A 23119-nucleotide genomic window follows, 5' to 3' on the forward strand; every position below is an offset into this window, starting at 1 on the left:
TAAGCCGTCCTCATCCTTCTCGTCCTCTGTCACTTAGGCTCATACTAGTTTGCCTTCCAATGCAGCTGCCAAAGTGGCCCGTTCCACAGGCTCCTTGTCTACAGCTACTCCTTCCATAGCCTCACCATCATGCATGGAGGAGTCACCTGAATTATTTGAACATAGTGTCAGTTGCATAATGCTGGAGGATGCGCAGCAGCTCGAATGCTCCGATGTTGGTTCCCAGATTGAGGAAGGGAATAACGTGAGCCTAGAGAGATGGGTGACAATGACGGACAAGAAACTAGCAGTCACGTTGCCACAGCTGCAGCATACTGCAAGGTTTGCTCTAGTGACAAGAAGGATGATGATGAGGTCACTGGATGTACTTGGGTGCCTGAGAGAATAGAGGAGGAAAGTGAGGAGGAGGAGAAGGAGGTGGCCCAACTCCCATGAGGCAGGATGTGCTCCAGGGGCCGCCATTAAGGGAAGCCACCCTATTGCATCACGCCACATAGCTCCACAGGTGCAGGCGCTGCTAACTCCCCGCTGACTTCCAAAAGTTCATTGGTGTGGGGTTTTTTCAACACATGTGCAGTAGACCGCAGCTTTGCTGTTTGCAATCTCTGAAGCGGATCAAGCGTGGCCAGAACACCAGCCGCTTGGCCACCACATGCTTAACAAAACATATGACGACCTGCCATGCAGTCCATTGGCAACAGCATCTGAAAGACCAACATGAAAAAAAAGCATATTTCACCTTGCTCCTCATCTGAGATCTCTACCCATACTATACCTCATGTCTTCCCAAAAACCTGCACTGAGAAGGATGATGGTATTGCAATGAGTGCCACAAATACTTGCACCCAATCTTCTAGCAGTACACCAGCCGCTTGGCCACCACATGCTTAACAAGACATATGACGACCTGCCATGCAGTCCATTGGCAACAGCACCTGAAAGACCAACATAAAAAAAAGCATATTTCACCTTGCTCCTCATCTGAGATCTCTACCCCTACTATACCTCATGTCTTCTCAAAAACCTGCACTGAGAGGGATGATGGTATGGCAATGAGTGCCACAGATACTTGCACCCAATCTTCTAGCAGTACACCACTTGTTGATTTGACCAGCAGGCAAATTTCGCTACCCCAGTTGCTGAACCGTAAAAGGAAACACTGTCCCAGCCATCCACATGCTCAGTGGCTAAATGCTACCTTGGCCAATTTGCTAGCACTACAACTGCTGCCTTTTCATCTGGTAGACTCTGCCCCCTTTCGGGAATTTGCGGAATTTGCTGTACCACAGTGGCAGGTTCCAAAAAGACATTTCTTTTCATGAAAGGCCATTCCATCTCTTTACCATCATGTGGAAGGTGTTTTGGCCTTCTTGGACAGAGAAGTCAGCAGGAAGCTTCACATTACTGCTGACTCTTGGTTCAGCAGGCATGGGCAGGGTTATATTTCTTTCACGGTGCACTGGGTAACTCTGCTGGCAGCTGGGAAGGATGCAGGACAGGGTTCAGTGCTGGAGCTTGTTCTGCCCCCACGCCTCCAAAAAGCTGGTGCTGATTCTGCCACATCTGTCTACTCCACCCCCTCCTTTTCTTCTTCTTCCTCTATGTAACCTTTTCCTGAATTTTCCTCTGAATCAGCAGTGCTCGCGAAGTGTTCAATGGGCTACGCAAGCAGTCAGGCTAAAAGATGCCATGCAGTGCTTTAGTTGGTCTGTCTAGGGGACAGGAGCCACATGGGGCCAGAAATTCTGTCAGCTCTGCAGGGGCAGGCTTAGAGGTGGTTGACGTCATGGCAGCTTGAGCCAGAAATGGTTGTATGCGACAATGGCACCAACCTTCTCTCCGCCCTCCGACAGGGACACTTGACACATGTTCCATGCTTGGCACCTGTCCTGAATCTGGTGTTGCAGCATTTCATGAACAGGTACCCGGGCTTACAAGATCTTCTGAGGCAGGCCATAAAAGTCTGTGGCCATTTCCGGCAGTCGTACAATGCCAGTGCTCGGCTATCTGACATTCAACGGGAATTCAACCTGCCCACCAGCCGCCTCATTTGTGACATGCCCACCAGGTGGAACTCAACATTGGCAATGCTGCAACGACTGCACACGGACAGGCTTGGGGGAGCTTGGCTTATTTTCGCTACGCCAGTGGCTGCTGATAAAGGATGCATCCATTTGAGGAGGCCACAAGGATGGTGAGCCGGGACGATGCATGCATCAGTGACACTATCCCTCCAGTCTTCCTATTGGAGCACATGCTTTGTGGAATCATAGACAGGGCACTTGAGGGAGAACAGCGGGAGGAAGAGGAGGACTTCCTTTCCTCACAAAACCCCCTTTATGCAGATGTCAATCCTGCGGGGCGAAAAAACACACAGGAGCAAGAGGAGGTAGAGGAGGAGGATTGTGGCAGCATGGATGTAGAGGATAACATACAGCAGTCTTAAAGGGATGGTTGTCATTCCCCAGAAACCCCAGGAGTTGTAAGCAGCTGGGGAGAGGTTGCTCCTGACAATGTCATCCTTAGTGACCCAGAGGACTCAGAATCTCATGCCTCCTTATACTTACGCTGCATGGGTTCCCTGATTCTGCAAAGCCTGCGAAAGGACCAGAGGATTTGTGGTTAAAAGGAGAGGGATTATTACTGGTTGGCAACCCTTCTTGATCCACGTTACAAGGGTAAAGTTGCAGAGCTCATCCTGCCTTCACAGAGGGAACAGAGGATGAAACATCTTGGGGACACCTTGAAGAAAAATTTGTGTAACACCTTTCCAGACACTGGGAGGTTAAGTTCTCTGGACGTGTCTCTGAGGCATCGTTCAGCCAAAGGAGGAGAGATGGAGAAGGCAGCCGCTGACCAATACCTTTAACCAATTCTTTAGTCCTCAGCACCCAGGGCAAACACTGGCAGCATCTCCATCATATGATGCAGGATTATCTAGCAGCAAGAGCAGACTTAGAGACCTTTTCAACTGAGCATCCACTGGGTTACTGGGTCATGAGGATGGACCACTCTCCAGAACTTGCTCAATATGCAATGTAGCTATTGGCCTGTCCTGATTCCAGTGTGCTTTCCGAATGGACATTCAGTGCTGCTGGAGGTTTTGTGACAGACAAAAGAGTGCGTCTGTCCACAGACTCCGTTGACCAGCTGACTTTTATTAAAATGAATCAGTCCTGGATCAACAGCAGCTATCAAGCCCCTGATGCTGATGTAACTGATTGAATTTGCTAGGGGTCTGCCATCCCTTGAAGACAGCATATGCTGCCTATCCTATTCCTCAATCTTCATAATGCTAGCTTCCGACAATATTTTTGGTTTAGGGCACCACCAACACCCAAGGCCTAATTTTTCTGTACTTGTATGACAGGTGCATGCAATATCAATTTCGTATATCTAAATTTTTACAGCAGGGCTCGTTCCTGCACCCAGCAAGAGTAACTGCGAGGGGTTGTAGTGTTCAGGCTCCACCAACAACCAAGGCCCAATTTTTATGCACCTGTATGACAAGTACATGTGATTTCAAATTTGTATGGAATTTTTAACAGCAGGGCCCGTTCCTGCACCCAGAAAGAGTACAGTAACTGTGAGGGGTTGCGGTGTTCAGGCACCACCAACAACCAAGGCCCAATTTTTCTGCACCTGTATGACAAGTACATTTCAAATTTGTATGGAATTTTTAACAGCAGAGCCCGTTTGTGCTATTAGAAATATAAGCTATAATGCTATAATAAGCTATAATGCTATAAGTAGCCTACAAAAGGTCTGCTACTTATGTTAGTCTTAAAGACTTCACTTTTATTGAGAAAATGGACTGCTACCTATATCCTACACAGTCTTCCTGTGGAAACTGCTGTAAGATCCTGGTACCTGCGGTACCCTTCCAGCCTATTATTTGTACATTACGTTCCACCATATAGATAGGTGGAACGCATCTAGTACCTGTCCCTTTAAATTCCATGACCTCATCAGTGAGTGCCGCTCTGAGCGGCTATTTCAACCGCCGGCATTCACTCACATGTGTTCGTGCAAACCGCTTGCTACAGCATTACCTAACGCTGCCGAATCCTCCAGCTATTCCCTAATACCTGGATTGACCGAAGACTTGCTACAACATCTTGTATCTCGCTACAAGATCATTACCTCACCGCCGGAACCCTCTCCTTACAAACCTACCAGTGATAAGTACCCCACAGGGGAATACCTTCCTAATCTACTTTCACTACTACTCTGCTTACTAAAGACTATTGCTACTCTAAGAACTATACTGTTACATCTAACAGCTGCACCGCTACTTAGATTGCAAGCTCTTGAGCCTATTACCATCTTGTCACTGCACTAGCCTAGCATCTCCTGTACACTTCATCTGCTCTTCACTACCACCTGTTACCTGTACATGATTGCTATCCTAAGTGCTTACTATCACCATCTGTTACCTCTTACCATTGCTATCACTATCCACGCCTGTCCCCTCAGTATCACCTCTATACTTTCACATATAAACATATCACTCCAGGAACATCTTTAATGAGTGTCTGTGTTTGTGTATGTGCTTGCTGAGACAGGCTGATGCACAATTAAGAGTCTTGAGAGTTGGATATGGTAGTTCAACACATCTCTACATGACTACTGAGTGTAACTTCCGCAGCTGCAAATCCACACCACACAAATAAACGCCGGAGTGTTACAGATTGCACGAACCCGAAAAATGGATTCAGCGGAAATAGCTACACATGTGATACAACTATCACAAAAAGGTAGATTCATTAATTCTTTCACTTACTGAAGTGAAAAATGAAAACCAGACCTTGAGACAGCAGATAGCCCGTGTTTCACAGCTCACTGCTGCCCAACCCCGTGAGCCCAAAATAAACCCTCCACAAGTGTTTTCGGGTGATCGGAAAAAATTCCGTGAATTTAAAAACGCATGTCAATTGCTTTTTAATCTAAAACCTCGTACTTACACTACAGACCAATTAAAAGTCTGCACCACTATATCATATATGTCAGGTGATCCACGGGATTGGGCAGACTCTCTTATTGAGAAAAATGACCCTCTTCTCAACTCCTATCCTACGTTTTTAGCAGAGCTCTCTAGCCTATATGAAAACTCTAATAGGCAGAGTACTGCTGACAGCCAATTGAGGGCTTTAAAACAAGGAAGGAGACCTGTTGAAGATTTCGTAGCAGAGTTCAAGAGATGGACCCTTGATTCAGGGTGGAATGATGCATCTCTGCGAACCCAGTTCAGGCTTGGGTTATCTGAAGCCATAAAAGACGAGCTCGCCCGAGCGGATTTACCTGGCACCTTGGATGCCTTGATACAACTTAGTATCAAAATAGACAGACGATTGCGAGAGAGGAAGGCTGAGAAAATGGGAATCCCATTACCCAACCCTTCTCGGGAGTCGTCCTTCGATCCTACTCCTATGGAGGTAGGAACCATCCGCCCACCAATATCATCTACTGAAAAGTCCAGGAGAAGAACAGAAAATCTCTGTATGTACTGCGCCTCCGCCGAACATTTGATAAGCGTTTGTCCCCTTGTCCACAAGAAAAAGGGTGAGTGTTCACAGGTCTTGCTGGGGGGATTAACGACTTCTTTTACTAATCCCTATCTCTTTATTCGTTTGATCCTACAGTGGGACCAAATTAGGATCACCACCAAGGCCATGATCGACACAGGATCTTGTGGGAACTACATTGACACTAGTTTTGTTGCTTTAAATAAAATACCTATTATTTCAAAACCCAAACCTGTCTCTGTTAGTTTGATTAACGGTATTCCGTTATCTTCTGGTCCAATTACCACTCAGACACAAGCTGTAACGCTCCTGTGTTTCATGTATGGTGTGGATTTTCAGCTGCAGAAATATTCCACTTCAGTAGTCATGTAAGAGAGATGCTGAGATACCATTCCCAACCTCAATGACTCATCATGTGTGGAAGGTCTTAATTCAGCTAGTAAATACACACACTCAACAAGCTGGTTCCTAGAGTGACTTTATGTATGTAGTAACACAGTGATGAAGATTTAAGAGACAGGTTGAGTGGAGGTGGTAGGTGACAGACACTTGAAGGTAAGACAGTAGCAGATGGATGCAGGTAGGTTTAGCAATCATGTATGGTAGCAGATGACAGAGTAGCAGGTGGACATACAAGAGAGATCAACCCAGTGCAGGAATAAGTAGCAGTAGTCTTAAGAGCTAGCAATCTAGATATGCAGATGTGATAAATAGTCTTTACTATGCAGAGCTAGATAGTGTAAGCTTAGTATAAGTTTATAGAGGGTTCCCCTGCGGGGTACTTAGCACTAATAGCAATACAGCCGAAGGTTGGTTCAGGAGGAGCGGATGATCCGGAAGCAGGATGCAGGGATCAGCGCAGCGAGGTTCCGTCACCGAGGTATGCTTGCAAGCACGAAAGCTTCAAGCCAAGTTAGCATCCAGGTAAGGGTGTTTGAACGAACACATGTGAGTGAGAGCCGGTGATCTAAATAGCCATCCAGTCCGGCGCTGAGTGATGACAGCATCAGTCTTAAAGGGAAACACACCTATATGTGTTTCTTCTATCTAGGTAGATGGAAATCACCCGGAAATAATGTGATAGGAGGCACTGAGAGTGCCAGAACCTTACAGTACCCCCCCCCGTAAGGCCTGCTCCGGAAGGCCTCTAAGGCTGGTTGTCGATATAAGAATCGGAAAAGACTGGTTGCCGATACGAGAATCGGATAACACTGGTTGCCGATACGAGAATCGGATGAGACTGGTTGCCGATGCGAGAATCGGATGAGACTGGTTGCCGATGCGAGAATCGGATGAGACTGGTTGCCGATGCGAGAATCGGATAAGACTGGTTGCCGATATGAAAATCGGGAAGAAAAAAAAAATGGTTGCCGATACGAGAATCGGATAAGACTGGTTGCCGATACGAGAATCGGATGAGACTGGTTTCCGATATGAAAATCGGAAAAATAAAATGGTTGCCGATATGAGAATCGGATAATACTGGTTGCCGATACGAGAATCGGATAAGACTGGTTGCCGATACGAGAATCGGAAAATACTGGTTGCCGATACGAGAATCGGATGAGACTGGTCTCCGATATGAAAATCGGAAAAAAAAAAAATGGTTGCCGATATGAGAATCGGATCAGGTTGGTAACCGATCTGAGAATCGGATCCCTTGTTGCCGATATGAAAATCGGATCAGGTTGGAAACCGATGAGAATCGGATCACTTGTTGCCGATATGAAAATCGGATCAGGTTGGTACCCGATCTGAGAATCGGATCACTTGTTGCCGATATGAAAATCGGATCAGGTTGGTAACCGATCTGAGAATCGGATCACTTGTTGCCGATATGAGAATCGGATCAGGTTGGTAACCGATCTGAGAATCAGATCACTTGTTGCCGATATGAGAATCGGATCAGGTTGGTAACCGATGTGAGAATCGGATCACTTGTTGTTAGGGTGTCTGCTACATGAACCCCTCACTAGAATCGGACGCATAACCATCCGAAGTAATCCTAGTAGTCCTAGCAACCAATGCTTCTTCAAACATCCTCAGATCCTTCCTACATACCACCGTGCCATTAGAAGCGCGTACGCAGTCAGGTGCAAGAATCTCAATATTTTCATTGGAAGCTAAAAATGTGCTTGCAAAAATAGGAGTATCCTCAGGAGGTGGTACAGGAGGTTTTTTAGAACGTGGTATCAAGTTCACTGGAGTTGAAGGAATATCTATTCCAATATTTGTTAATTTCTGGGTGTCCTTCTCTGATATAGAACGGGGACAGGGCTGGCAACAGCCTTGATAATTTCCAGGTTATTTTTCAGGGAAGACCCTTCGGATTCGCCTGGCCTCCATTGGGAGAGCCTTAGGCCTATGGGGTCTGGTTGGGCAGAATGTAATGAAATGTCCCCCTTCACCACAATAAAAACAAAGGCCACAGATTCTCCTGTGATCTCTTTTTTCTTGTAAGGACAACCTAGTATGTATGGCACCAATCTCCATAGGCTCCTCATCCATCTCTGTAGGATCAGGGTCCAAATGGGATGTGTCAGAGTGATAAGGCTGACTGTTTAAGGCAGGCTTGGACCATGACCAGGCAGGATCACCATTTTTATTAGGTTTCCTTTTTTCCCTAGGTAGCCGGGGTCTGTGGTTACCTGGAGCGGGTTTAGGAGTGGGGTCAATGGCCGAAATCCGAGAAGAACTGGATAATGGCATTCCCATTTTTTCAGACTTCCTTTCTCGTAGTCTTCTATCTATGGTGATACTGAGTTGTATCAATGCATCCAGGGTTTTTGGCAGATCCGCTCGGGCGAGCTTGTCTTTAACGGCTTCTGATAGGCCAAGCCTAAATTGGGTTTTCATAGATGCATCATTCCATTCTGAATCAAGGGTCCATCTCTTGAATTCTGCGACAAAGTCTTCCACAGGTCTCCCACCTTGGTTCAAGGATCTTAATTGAAAATCGGCAGTACTCTGCCTATTGGGATCATCATATAGGCTAGTAAGTTCTGCTAGGAACAAGGCATAGGAGCTGAGAAGCTGGTCGTTTTTCTCAAAAAGAGAGTCTGTCCAGGCCCGAGGATCGCCTGTTAGGTAAGAAATAATAGTACAAACCTTAATATGATCAGTAAGGTAGGTACGGGGTCTTAACAAGAAAAGTAACTCACATGCGTTTTTAAATTCGCAAAATTTTTTGCGATCGCCTGTAAATACCAAAGGGGGATTTATCTTGGGTTCAGGGGACTGAGCAGAGGTAAGTTGTGTCAGTCTAATTACCTGCTGCGACAGAGCCTGATTGTCTTCTTTTAATTCAGCAAGTGCGTGTATTAACGCAGTTACTTGCTGTTTTAATTGTGTCACCTGAGTGGTTATTTCTGCTGAATCCATTTGTGGTTCGTTCAATCTGTAACGCTCCTGCGTTTCATGTATGGTGTGGATTTTCAGCTGCAGAAATATTCCACTTCAGTAGTCATGTAAGAGAGATGCTGAGATACCATTCCCAACCTCAATGACTCATCATGTGTGGAAGGTCTTAATTCAGCTAGTAAATACACACACTCAACAAGCTGGTTCCTAGAGTGACTTTATGTATGTAGTAACACAGTGATGAAGATTTAAGAGACAGGTTGAGTGGAGGTGGTAGGTGACAGACACTTGAAGGTAAGACAGTAGCAGATGGATGCAGGTAGGTTTAGCAATCATGTATGGTAGCAGATGACAGAGTAGCAGGTGGACATACAAGAGAGATCAACCCAGTGCAGGAATAAGTAGCAGTAGTCTTAAGAGCTAGCAATCTAGATATGCAGATGTGATAAATAGTCTTTACTATACAGAGCTAGATAGTGTAAGCTTAGTATAAGTTTATAGAGGGTTCCCCTGCGGGGTACTTAGCACTAATAGCAATACAGCCGAAGGTTGGTTCAGGAGGAGCGGATGATCCGGAAGCAGGATGCAGGGATCAGCGCATCGAGGTTCCGTCACCGAGGTATGCTTGCAAGCACGAAAGCTTCAAGCCAAGTTAGCATCCAGGTAAGGGTGTTTGAACGAACACATGTGAGTGAGAGCCGGTGATCTAAATAGCCATCCAGTCCGGCGCTGAGTGATGACAGCATCAGTCTTAAAGGGAAACACACCTATATGTGTTTCTTCTATCTAGGTAGATGGAAATCACCCGGAAATAATGTGATAGGAGGCACTGAGAGTGCCAGAACCTTACACAAGCACTCCTTGCTACTGCTAACGAGTCTCATGTTGAGACCACCACGTTTGATGTGTTACCCTCACCACATTTTCCCATTATTTTGGGACTTCCCTGGTTACATATACATCAACCAACTATTGATTGGAAGACACGGTCCCTAACCTTCCCTTCTCACTATTGCGAGACCACGTGTAACCTCCAATCTCAAAAGAAAATCCTGTCCATGGTGTCAGAGGAAATTACACCACCACCATGCTATCAGGATTTATCAGAAGTCTTCCTTGAGAAAAATGCTCAAGTGTTGCCTCCCCATAGGGACTACGATTGTTCTATTGACCTACTCCCTAATAGTAAGCTACCTTTCGGTCATGTTTATCCTCTTTCTCAGGATGAACTTTCTCATCTCAAGGAATACTTGAATGAGAACTTAGCGAAGGGGTTCATTAGACCCTCTACTTCCTCTACAGCTGCAGGACTTTTCTTTGTCCGCAATAAGGATTTAAGCCTTCGGCCTATTATTGACTATAGGCAATTAAATATTATTACGATAAAGGATCGCTATCCCTTACCTCTCATCCCGGAACTGATTGAACAAGTGCGTGGAGCCACTTACTTCTCAAAGTTAGACCTTAAAGGGGCTTACAATCTCATATGCATCCGTAGTGGGGATGAGTGGAAGACGGCATTCAGAACTAGATACGGACTATTCGAATATCTAGTGATGCCGTTTGGGTTGTGTAATGCTCCCGCAGCATTTCAGTGGTTCATAAACGACATCTTCCGAAATCTACTCGATGTCTGTGTCGTAGTATATCTGGACGATATACTCATTTACTCTCAATCCTTGTCTGAACATAAAAGACATGTAAGACTTGTGTTGTCCAGATTGCTCGCACACAACTTGTACGTAAAACTGAAGAAATGCCTATTCCATAAGGAAGAGGTGTTATTCTTAGGATACATCATATCCAAGAACAGCATCAAGATGGATATGAGCAAGATATCCTGTATTCTGGATTGGTCTGTACCAACAACTCGTAAGGCCTTACAACGATTTCTTGGATTCTCAAACTTCTATAGGAAGTTCATCAAGAACTTCTCGTCTATTGTGAGACCACTCACACAACTTACAAGTGTTAAGCAAACATTTAAATGGTCTGAAGAAGCAAATAAAGCGCTCAGCTTGTTGAAATCAAGCTTCATTACCGCTCCCATACTACGCCATCCAGACCCATCCCTCCAATACATCCTGGAGGTAGATGCGTCAAATATGGCTGTAGGAGCAGTTCTTTCCCAACGACCTACGAATACTTCACCACTTCATCCAGTTGCCTTCTTCTCTAAATCACTAAGTAACCCAGAGGTGAACTACCCAGTGGGTGAAAAAGAGTTACTTGCCATGAAGTTGGCACTGGAGAATTGGCGACATCTACTTGAGGGCACCCGGTTGCCAATACTCATATATACAGACCATAAAAACCTCCAATATCTCCAGACCAACAAGACCCTTTCCCACCGACAGGAACGTTGGTCGCTATTCTTCCTAAGATTCAATTACTTAGTGACCTATACACCTGCAGACAAAAACAAGAAGGCAGATGCGTTATCACGGTTAACCGAAGATAACTGTGCCGAAATTCCTTCATTACCTATAATACCCCATGACCGTATTATTGGTGTTGTTCGTCCCTTAAAGGAAGAGATTCTGCACAGTCTAAGACTGGATTCACCACCACCTCAACTAAGTACTAATGCAGAAGGCTTCCGCTACTTTAACGACAAACTCTACATACCTCCCGGTATGCGTACCAAAATCTTGGAGTTATCCCATGACGTACCTATGGCAGGACATATGGGTATGACTAAGACATTTAATTTGCTCACTAGGCAATTTTGGTGGCCTGGGATGAAGACGTCTGTACAAAAATTCATTTCTTCATGTGACATCTGTGCAAGGTCCAAAATTGACACTACAAAACCTTCTGGTTTACTTTGCAGTCTACCAATACCCAAAGTTCCATGGGAAGTTGTTTCTTTAGACTTCATAGTGGAATTACCACCGTCCAAGGGATTCACTACCATCCTAGTGTCAGTGGACCATCTGACAAAAATGGCACATTTCATTCCCATTCGCAGACTACCTTCATCTAAGGAAACAGCGGAATTGCTAGTAAAATATGTGTTCAAACTACATGGAATTCCAAAGACTCTTTTATCTGACCGGGGCTCGCAGTTCATCTCTAAGTTTTGGCAAGCTCTATGTCACATACTGCGCATTGAGCGAAAACTTACTTCCCCCTATCACCCGCAGACCAACGGACAAACTGAAAGAGTCAACCAGTGTATTGAACAATATTTGCGTTGCTACACCTCATACCTACAGGATGATTGGGTGGACCTCCTCCCTCTGGCATAATTTGCTTATAACAATGCAACCCACAGTACTACTAAGCAAAGTCCGTTTTACCTGAACTATGGGTTCCATCCCACAATTCTTCCACCACGCATACTACCATCAAGTAACCCAGTAGCCTCTGACTATCTCACCCAAATAAAAGTCTCTTTGGGCTTACTTAACACCACCATCTCACATGCTCATAGCCAACAAAAGAGGTACTATGACCTCCGCAGAAGACCTTCACCTCAATATGCTATTGGGGATCTTGTTTGGCTATCTACGAGGAACTTGAGGTTGAAAATTCCTAGTAAAAAGCTTGGACCTCTATTCCAGGGACCTTTCCCAATTGAGAAGCTCATTGGGGAATCTGCAGTTCGACTCACTTTACCGGCAGATCTTAAAATACACCCCACGTTCCATGTATCTCTATTGAAGCCACATACACCCAACCAAGGGATTAGACCTACCATCGCGCCTCCACCTCCAATACAAGTTGAAGGCGGAGAAGAATTTGAGATTAAAGAAATTTTGGATTCTCGTATCCACAGAGGAAAGCTCCAATATTTCATAAGATGGAAAAATTATGGTCCCCAAGATGACACCTGGTTGGATGCTTCTGACGTCCACGCACCCAGGCTTATACGAAGGTTCCACTCCAAATACCCGGAGAGACCAGTGTTATAGGCCTTCCGGAGCCGGCCTTAGGGGGGGGGTACTGTAAGATCCTGGTACCTGCGGTACCCTTCCAGCCTATTATTTGTACATTACGTTCCACCATATAGATAGGTGGAACGCATCTAGTACCTGTCCCTTTAAATTCCATGACCTCATCAGTGAGTGCCGCCGGCATTCACTCACATGTGTTCGTGCAAACCGCTTGCTACAGCATTTCCTAACGCTGCCGAATCCTCCAGCTATTCCCTAATACCTGGATTGACCGAAGACTTGCTACAACATCTTGTATCTCGCTACAAGATCATTACCTCACCGCCGGAACCCTCTCCTTACAAACCTACCAGTGATAAGTACCCCTCAGGGGAATACCTTCCTAATCTACTTTCACTACTACTCTGCTTACTAAAGACTATTGCTACTCTAAGAACTATACTGTTATATCTAACATCTGCACCGCTACTTAGATTGCAAGCTCTTGAGCCTATTACCATCTTGTCACTGCACTAGCCTAGCATCTCCTGTACACTTCATCTGCTCTTCACTACCACCTATTACCTGTACATGATTGCTATCCTAACTGCTTACTATCACCATCTGTTACCTCTTACCATTGCTATCACTATCCACGCCTGTCCCCTCAGTATCACCTCTATACTTTCACATATAAACATATCACTCCAGGAACATCTTTAATGAGTGTCTGTGTTTGTGTATGTGCTTGCTGAGACAGGCTGATGCACAATGATGAGTCTTGAGAGTTGGATATGGTAGTTCAACACATCTCTACATGACTACTGAGTGTAACTTCCGCAGCTGCAAATCCACACCACACAAATAAACGCCGGAGCGTTACAACTGCTCGCCTTCCACCATGAAAATGAATGCCAATGGACTTGTGGAAGACTTTAAATATATATCGGAAATAGTATGCTGGTAACTAAGAGGGAGAGTCATATGAGAATGGTTGTTTATTCTATACCTGCATACAGTGTTCCGTGGTAAATTTGTTTTATATGCATTTTTAATATTCAGTGCATAAAATAAAATTTGATTTTATTGTTATTTTATAAAAGCAAGTCCAGTTAGGTGTCCTCAGCTTTATTATTATAAACTAGATTTGCTCAACCATGTATCTGCCCTTACTGTGTTACTGTATTTTCATTCCCAATTTCTTTGTAATGCTCTGCAAGGGCCTTTGAACCTAAGTCAGCTGGCTAATAATGGGGGAATTGTTATGTGCTAGCCCTCGCACTATAAAAGGGGGCTTATTTGTCTTTTTATTTTATTTTGTAGTTAGCTAAGGTCTAATGCTTCAGTCACATGAAATGAAAGCCATTTATTACATAATGCATTTTTGGATTGTGAAAAGGAGAATAAACACCCGTGCAAAAACAGGGAAGTCATACATACATTGGTCATCATTACATAAACATACATTTTTAACATGTCTATATTTCAAAAAACAAAAAATACATGCATTTTTCAGTTTGTTAAAAAAATATATATTTATTTTGCCTTAATAAATAAATATAAATAAATTACACATTTAAATAAATAAATAACTTAAAAATAATTGACAACATTAAAATTATGTAATGATTCAGTGACTAAATTAGAAAAATAAATAGGCATAATAGAAAATACATAAAAACGTTTCTTTTTTTGTTGGTATATTAACTTAAATAGTGCTTTTCCATCCAGTGAAACAGTATGTTTAGTTCACCAACAGCTTTAATAGCAGCTGCTTTTGTTTCCATCTGAAGAACAAAACAAATAAGGTTGTACTTCTTTTGGTTGAAAAAAGACACACAGCCATCAAAGTTCATCTTTTCACAAATCCAACAGGGAATTAATATATTAGGGAGGCCATAATGGAAGGCCCACTGCTTGTATTATATTTGTGTGGTAGTGGTAACTTTTGCAGCCATTCTGTGGGAGAAGACAGAGCAGCAGCAGAGAGAGCAGTGTTCTTGTAGAAAGAGGTCTTATTTTTTGTGTTTTCACTATGGATCCCATTATAAGCATGTGAGGAAATGCTCCTGATGTTGCTGTTGCTGAGGCTTCGAAGACATAGAAAAATTACATGAGAGGACCAGAGTTCATTGCTACTGAACTCATCCATTGATGCAGGCAAGAGCATGTGGTGAAATATGTGTTTTTGTAACATTTGCTTTTTTTTTTAAAAGTATCAGATTTTTTTTCCCCCTTTAAAAACGCTTATAAACGTAAACGCGCATAAACACAGTTTACTGCGTTTATACGTTGCTTCAAGCATTTGGCGTTTGAAATGCCAGTAAACCACAGTCTTGAATGAGTTTTTCTACTTTCAATAAAATGCCTGTAACCTTAACTGCCTCTAAACAACTGTAAACTACTAAAACTAGTAAAAAAATTAGTGCACATGTACACATAAGATAATATAGAGGAAAGTTCAGGGGCTGCTGAAAAAAAAAGCCCAACTGCTTCTAAACTATAGTTTAGCAGCTGTAGTGTACATAAGGCTTTACAAAGTCTCTTACCGATCATCACTGTAATAAGAAATATATGTATATATATATATATATATATATATATATACAGTATATATATATATATAGTATGTATATATATATATATATATATAAAAATATAATGCAAAAGTATTAAGCAGGTGTAAAGAAATGCTGTAATAAGTAATAATGCTTTCAGAAATATGTGAGGTCACAAAATTTAAATAAACTCTGCACAAATCACAATCTGAAATAATCAACCTGCCTCTTTCAACCAACCAATATATTCCCATTTGTAGTACCTTGACTAAGGAAAGGAACCCCAGAAGCTCCCCTCACTTTCGAGCACCACTTACTTACTTTCATCTTTATTATTTTGGATATTATTTTGAATTTTCATTAATTCTCATCTCTGAGTCCATGTATACCAATAACTTACCAAATAACCCACCCATATATACCATTCTAGGCCACATCCATTTGGTTCCTGTTGCGATTTAAAGGGACATAAGGAAGCACACATGAACAGGCAAACAAATGTATGTATATACCTATGACTACCCATACCACCGGCATATTGTTTGAATGACCGTGGTTTTATAGCCAATAATTGATTTATTATTTGCTACCTTTACAGACTTGGTGAATCCTTGAAAAAGGCTAGAAGTCAGCCGAAACGCATCGGATACATACTGGGTGATCTCTGTGAATATCTTTCCAAGCCCTCAAGCATGGAAAACAGAGACAACATCCATATTAAGTCACCATATTCACACCTGTCACAGAATTTTCCGAAACCTTTCCTCTTCACCTATTCACCTTTGGGTCTTTAACCCAACACTTACCAACACAATATTATATGTGTTTCTTGAATTTATGTTCAAACCTATCATTTATTTAATAAATTATTTCTTGATTTCATGTATAAACTGTGTACATGATCCCTTGCCCATAAAGTCCTATCCTCTTGGCCTGAGGCACCATAGCAACCCCTCAATTTACAGCATTTTTGCACCTGCCTAAAACCTTTGCACAGTACTATTGTCAGGAAAGGGTTCACCTGCTGGTGGCACTGTGGCTCCCAGATCTATAGACTGCAGTTCCGGTGTCCACCAGCGGTGTCCCTCAGCAGCCAGAAGCTGACATCATCTCATGCAATCAGTCATCACCTGACTCTGGTTGCAGGAAGAGTATTTAAACCCTGGGCATACTCTTCCTCACTGCCTTGGTGTTGTTTCCATATGCCCTTGACCTTTGTTCCTGTGTCCCTGCATCCTGATCCTGGACCCTGATCCCGACCCTGCAGCATGATCCCTTCCTACCTGCTTACTTCATCTCCTGTTACCCTCTACCTGTCCTGTCTTGTTCCCAGCTTCATCTGCTTGATCTCCAAAGTTTGACCCTGGCTCTGTTACGATTACAATTTGTTTATTCTGTTTTCTGTATATACTTGGTTTGGGCAGTTGTTCGTTGTATGTCACTATTGTTTGGTTATCTGGTTTGATTTACTGCAGGTGCGTTTACATTTGTTTTATTCACTTATTTTTAAATAAATTATATTATTCTACACTTTACTTGTGCCTGATATTCTCTGTTGCAGTCCACAGTACTGATTGTACATTGGATCGAAGGATCTAGTGACAGCCAGGGATCAGCTTTTTCAGAAGCAGACGTTACAAATGAGATAATCCATATTTCATCGGTACAATTTTCCTTTAACCCCACCACTTAACCCCATAAAATACACCAATACTTTATTAAACCCAGCACCCTGCATTCACTATATCTGGTCTCCCACAGTATGCAGAACATGTAAATGCAATTATTTTAGTAAATATAAACTGCTAAATGCATTTTCTTATCAGCAGTATATAGCAGTTTTGCAATTTCTATCATTGTCTGGTTAAAGCTTGTAGGAGGAGTTCTCATTCTCCTCTGACTGTCCTGTGAGGCTACCCTGTTTCTGGAAAGTGTTGATTGGCCCTGTGCCGATCACATGCACCCTCCCAAGAAAAAAAAAGCTCTTTAGCAATACAATCCAAAGGCTCAGGGGATGGATTGGGGACAGTAGAAAAAGGGGAGGGTCAGAGAAGACAAAATCAAACAGCCTTTTTACACAATGTGGAGGATTAACCCCTTAGTGAGTATAACAAGCATTCTTTGCTACATATACAGACTGATTTTACTGTCATGTGTTTAGTAACATTTTAACTTTTTCCAACAAAAGTTAACACAACTTCCCACCACAGCTAGGGATCTTGAAGTGAAAAAAAATGTGGTCGCTGGAATTTTTGCCTACATTTGTGTATAGCAATATATAACTTAATACCTTAAAATAGTTGTCCTTGAACTTCTTCATAACCGCATGGGACTGAGCACCACAGGGGCATCTTAAAGTAGTGTGCTGTTAAGAAAACATTTTAGCGAATTAAAATATATTAATTCTGGAAACGACCAGACAGATTAATAACGACCTTTAGTGGTGTAAAGCAGTATTAAACCCAAAACCTTAAATGTATTATATTGCAGCTTACCAATCATTAGATGTGGTGGCTGCATTCGTTTTCTTTTTTCTGCTTTTTTTTCCTCTGTTTTCATTTGGTGATCTGGCCAGTAACACACCACCTGTATTAGAGAGCCCCCATTATGGATGAGGGAGCACTCTTTGGACAGCCACTCTTTGGAGTGTTAGATGCATTAGCAGATTTAAATACACTACCAAATTGAAGCCAAAATCCAGCTAATACTTGATAATCAGTTACAGCAACATTTCTTTTCCTTTTTGTGAAAAAGGTTTTACATAAATAAATAAAACTGACCATTGTGAGCACCCACATTAGTGAAAAATGGTTTGTCTCATGCCTTTAAACTGCTACATCTGCAAGAGAGCTTGTTCTGTTGAAAAACAACAGCCTCACTGGCTAGATCACTAGGAATCAATAAGAAAGATTGAAAAAAGAACTAATGCAGCCATCATGTCTAAGAATTGATAAACTGCAGTATAATAAATGTTTGCTTTTGAATTTAATACCACTTTAATGTCTAAACTGTATTAATACTTACACATTCTTTTAGTGATTTATTTACACCTAGTATGGAATTGGCTAGGTGGGTAACATCTTGATGTCGCTGGATTAAAGCAGATTCTAATTCTGGAAAAATATTGGAGATATAGAAATGTCCTAATATGAGCAGAAAGCAGCATCTTTGAGATGGCTAAATTGGGTGACAAAATCCACAAAGTCAAATTACTCATGAGTATCATTCTTGATTGTATTATGTTATACACAAAAAATATATTATATACTAACCTGTATATGTTTTAGCTCATTTGACTTGAGTAGGCTGACATCTGTAATTAGGTCTTTGTTATGCTGCAAAAACAAATTGTTATACACAAATATTATATTAATATTATTTCTTTGCCAATGAAGTTATTTTTTCCCTAGGGGGCCCAGATGGCAATAAGAAACCTGACCAAAGTTCTACCCCTTATCTATTCAAAAACTGGGGAAGAAAGTTTTACCCTAAAGTACACAAACTTATTTTAGTAAAGCATCACAAATATTTCCAGAATGATACAGTTATGCCACTTAACGCCATATTGCTGTATTAAAGGGTTTCTCTGTTTGGGCTCTACAGTAACTAGGCAAGCACATTTGCACTCTTAAAGTGTATGTGAACTCCAACAATAAACTTCCTTTATTTGCAGCGCTCCCTTTTGGTCTGCTAGTTATACTATCAAAATAATTTTGATATATCTGTTAGATAAATGCAAAAAATGCCTTCCTGATCGTTCCAGAAATTCAGTGCTGTCCTGTGTCATGTGTACTCTGCAGTTTTATCTTAACCATTACAAGTCTTATCTAAGTTCTTCTTGTGAACTATAGACTACCACTCCCTATGTTATGGGGATAAAAGGAGAAGGTGTTTGTAGTTCTAACACACTTCCTGCCCTAGCATGATACAGTAAGTAAGTGAGTGAGCATTGCCACCTTGCCAGGGTGACCATGTGACAACAAGGGAAATAATCTTGAAAAAAGAAAACAAATACAACTACTACATCTAAAGACTGATAATCTGCAATATATACATTTTTTTGTTCTTGTGTTTACAGTCACTTTATTCACTGATTTGGATGGAAGGGTTCTGAGGCTGTTTCAAAGAAAATTTATCACACATATCTAATCCAAACTTGTACTGAGAATGTATGATTTGCCATTTAGGCTTTTAGGTAATGCTCAAGTCTTATATGAAGCATGTTTTTCTAAACATTGTAAGCTGTTGGCTGCAACAACTGAAACATACACTATATTGTCAAAAGTACTGGGACGACTACCTTTACATGCACATGAACTTAAATGGCATCCTAGTCTTAGTCTGTAGGGTTCAATGTTGAGTAGGCCCACCCTTTGCAGCTATAAAAACTTCAACACTTCTGGGAAGGCTGTTCACAAGGTTTAAGAGTGTGTCTATGAAAATGTTTGACCATTCTTCCAGAAGCACATTTGTTATGACCTCACAATGTTGGACGAGAAGGTCTGGCTCACAGTCTCCACTCTAATTCATCACAAAGGTGTTCTATTGGGTTGAGGTCATGACTGTGCAGGCAGTCAAGTTCCTCCATCCCAAACTCACTCATCCATGTCTTTATGGACCTTCCTATGTGCACTGTGCCCAGTCATGTTGAAACAGGAAGGGGCCATCCCCAAACTGTTCCCACAAAATTGGGATCATGAAATTGTCCAAAATGTCTTGGCATGCTAATGCCTTAAGAGTTCCCTTCACTGGAACTAAGGGGCCAAGTCCAACCCCTGAAAAACAACCCCACTCCAGAAACTCCCTCCACCAAATGATTTGAACCAGTGCACAAAGCAAAGTCCATAAAGACATGGATGAGTGAGTTTGGGGTGGGGGAACTTGACTGAGGGGGGGGGGGGCAACTTATATGCGTGTAAAGGCAGGTAACCCAATACTTTTAACAATATTGCGTACATTTATAACCACGATTTAAAGAATGAGCATTCTAATTCTCCTAAAAAGTCTGAGATATATTTGTCATTCCATTCCAATGGCTGGACAGTCAAAGCTGATTTGATTTATTAATTTATTTTTTGGTTTTAAGAAAAATGTTTACAACTGGCAAAAATATCACAACTAAATAAAAGAGAAAAAAACATCATAATGAATACAGGTAGAGTAGCAGAGTGCTATATTGTAGAATATTTCTAGATTTGTTTAAAGCAGTCGAGTAAACTAGGCAAGTAGGCTGAATGAATTACTGCAAACATATATATGTCTATTATAATGAAAAATTATGGCTAAAGTCCAATTTATCATGCCTATTTACACTTACCAACATTTCCTTGAGTGTCCCAAAATATCTTTCAAATTCTCTGATATCAGCAGTAACAGAACAGTAAACATCTTTTGCATTTAACGATGGTATTGTTAGGAGACAGACCACAATAAGAAGATGAAGGAGGCCAGTAGATAATGATTCCATAACAAAATGAACGCCACCTAGAACAATGCATACATAGTTTGACAACCACTATATTTGTAATGTGTACATGTAATTTGCAAGAGACTTCTTGTGATATAAATGTTGGATCAAAATGGAAAAAAAAAATATATATAGATAAAATAACAGAATATCATATAGTTCTGTTATACCAAATTAAGTAATAGTTGTGTTTGCTGCAATATTTAATTTGCTTGTAAAGCTAAGAGAAGAGCTGATATATAGCTGATTCGATGCAGAAAATCAATGCTGAGTACCTTACCTAAGCTTAGTTTCTTCAAGTAAAAATGTTGGGAATAATGGTTATAAGCGTAGGTTGTATTTCTCTCTTATATACTAAAGTACACTTCCTCAATTTTCAAGGTATGAATTAGTAGCACCTGTATGTTTCTCTGAAGATTTGGAGAAAAATCCCATTCATGCCTTACATCTGTCATCAAGTCTTATGAAAACATTTAAAATCTAGCAACTAGAATTGTTTTGGTAGTAACTATGACACAAGGAAATTTCCAAGAAAACTAACACACTTTAAAAATAATTTTACAATCTATGTATATTATTTTAATATTCCAAAGAGCCTGTGCGAAACAACTAAAGAGGTTGCAAAGGCTAAAAGTTTTTTTTTACCTTAAAGGGCAACTCCACTTTCGTGGGGAAAAAAATAGCAAATAAAGGAAAAACAATATTGCGTATACAATTGCAACACAAATCATATTGTGATTGAATTCTATTAATAATTACCTTTTCTTTTCAATCTGCAGATGTTGTAATTTTCTGCAAATGCAATGCAATATGGCTACCTGGAGCTGCAGGTGCCACAGCTGATAATTATGAAACCACTCCCATTAGACCTACTCAACACAGAGGCACAGAGGAACAAACTGATTTCTTCAGAATAAAGGTAGGAATCTGAATAAAAGTTTGTTAATATCCCTGCAATGTACAGACAGAGTGGAGTAATGCTTTAATGCATTATTTGCATGAAAAATTAGTTCACCTCTGTAGCATGTTACACCTGTGTTTAAGATGTAACATGTTAAATGTTACAGTACAGCACCTGTCCACACTCCCCTCTGTGACCTGTCGGCCCACACAGCCAAGCTTTAAAACTACAATTGCCGTCAGCTGCCAAGGGCTCAGCTAGTTCTCAATGAACTGCAAGGGCACTGGTAAGCACTCTCATAGTTTATTAATTCTTCCTGCAGTTCAGTAACTCTACCTGTAAGGGAGGTACGGGCAGACAGCTGACTGAGAGTCTGTAGGATCTTGGTCAGACGATTGTGGGTGCAATGCTTTACAGACTGCAGTGTAAAAAAAAAAAAAATTGCACTTGCATTTATTATTATTCTTTTTTTTTTTTAAAGGAGAACCTTTAACCACTTCCGGCCCGCTTGCTGCAGTTATACGTCACTACTTTGACGTTAAATACTGGGGCTATGGCAGCAGATAGCTGCCTTAACCCCAGTATTTTTTTACTGAGTGGGCGGTCCTCTTTCTCATAAAAGTGGTCCTAGCAGCAAATTCCCCACAGAATCACTTTTTGGGCGGCAGGAGGGGTGCCTCCCCTGCCGTTTCCCTGCCATTTTCCCCACTTACTGGACCTGTCGGTGGTGGGGAAAATGATCTGCTCCTTTTCCCTCCTAGGCAGGAAGTCGAGTGAGGGCAAGCCCGGCCTTGGAGAACCGGAGAGATGTCATACGTTGCTTCCTCCTAATGGCCTTAAGGGTCCTTTTTTTTTTTTTTGCTTTTTAGTGTAGATGTGAGATCTGAGGTCTTTATGACCCCAGATCTCACATTAAAAAAGACCTGTCCTGCTCATTTATATTACAAGGGATGTTCCTTGTAATAGGAATACAATTGATCAAAGTTTTTTTTAAAGGGACAGTATAAAAATAAAAAATAAAAGGTAAAATAAATAAGAAAAATAAATTTAAAGTGTCCCGTCCCTCCGAGCTTGCACGCAGAAGTGAAACGCATACGCAAGTCATGCCCACATATTTAAACAGTGTTCAAACCACACATATCGTTATTGCGAGAGAAATAATTCTAGCCATGGACCTACTCTGTAACTCTAAACTGGTAACCTGTAGAAATTTTTAAAGCGTTGTCTATGGAGATTTTTAAGTAGCAATGTTTGTCGCTATTCCACGAGCGTGCGCAATTTTGAAGCATGACATGTTGGGTATCTATTTACTCGGCCTAACCATATCTTTCACATTATAGAAAAAAATTGTTAACTTTACTGTTAAGTTTTTTTTTTAAATGCAGTGAATTTTTTTTTTTTTTTAATTGCGTTTAAAAGTTTGCTGCGCA

General features: G+C 41.7%; 1 protein-coding gene across 1 annotated transcript; it reads right to left on the bottom strand.

The window, feature by feature from the left end:
• Positions 1–14466: 14466 nt before the first annotated feature.
• LOC309545638 (interleukin-19-like) lies at positions 14467–20788 on the bottom strand (the record flags this gene model as incomplete). The annotated part of the gene is made up of 5 exons (XM_082244891.1): positions 14467–14550; positions 17612–17686; positions 18346–18498; positions 18594–18656; positions 20639–20788. The coding sequence occupies 5 exons, from the start codon at positions 20786–20788 to the stop codon at positions 14467–14469; spliced, it is 525 nt and encodes a 174-aa protein (XP_082101017.1).
• Between the last annotated feature and the right edge of the window lie 2331 nt (positions 20789–23119).

This window comes from Pelophylax lessonae, assembly GCF_965119305.1.
Source record: "Pelophylax lessonae genome assembly, chromosome: 2".
NCBI classification, from domain to species: Eukaryota; Metazoa; Chordata; class Amphibia; order Anura; family Ranidae; genus Pelophylax; species Pelophylax lessonae.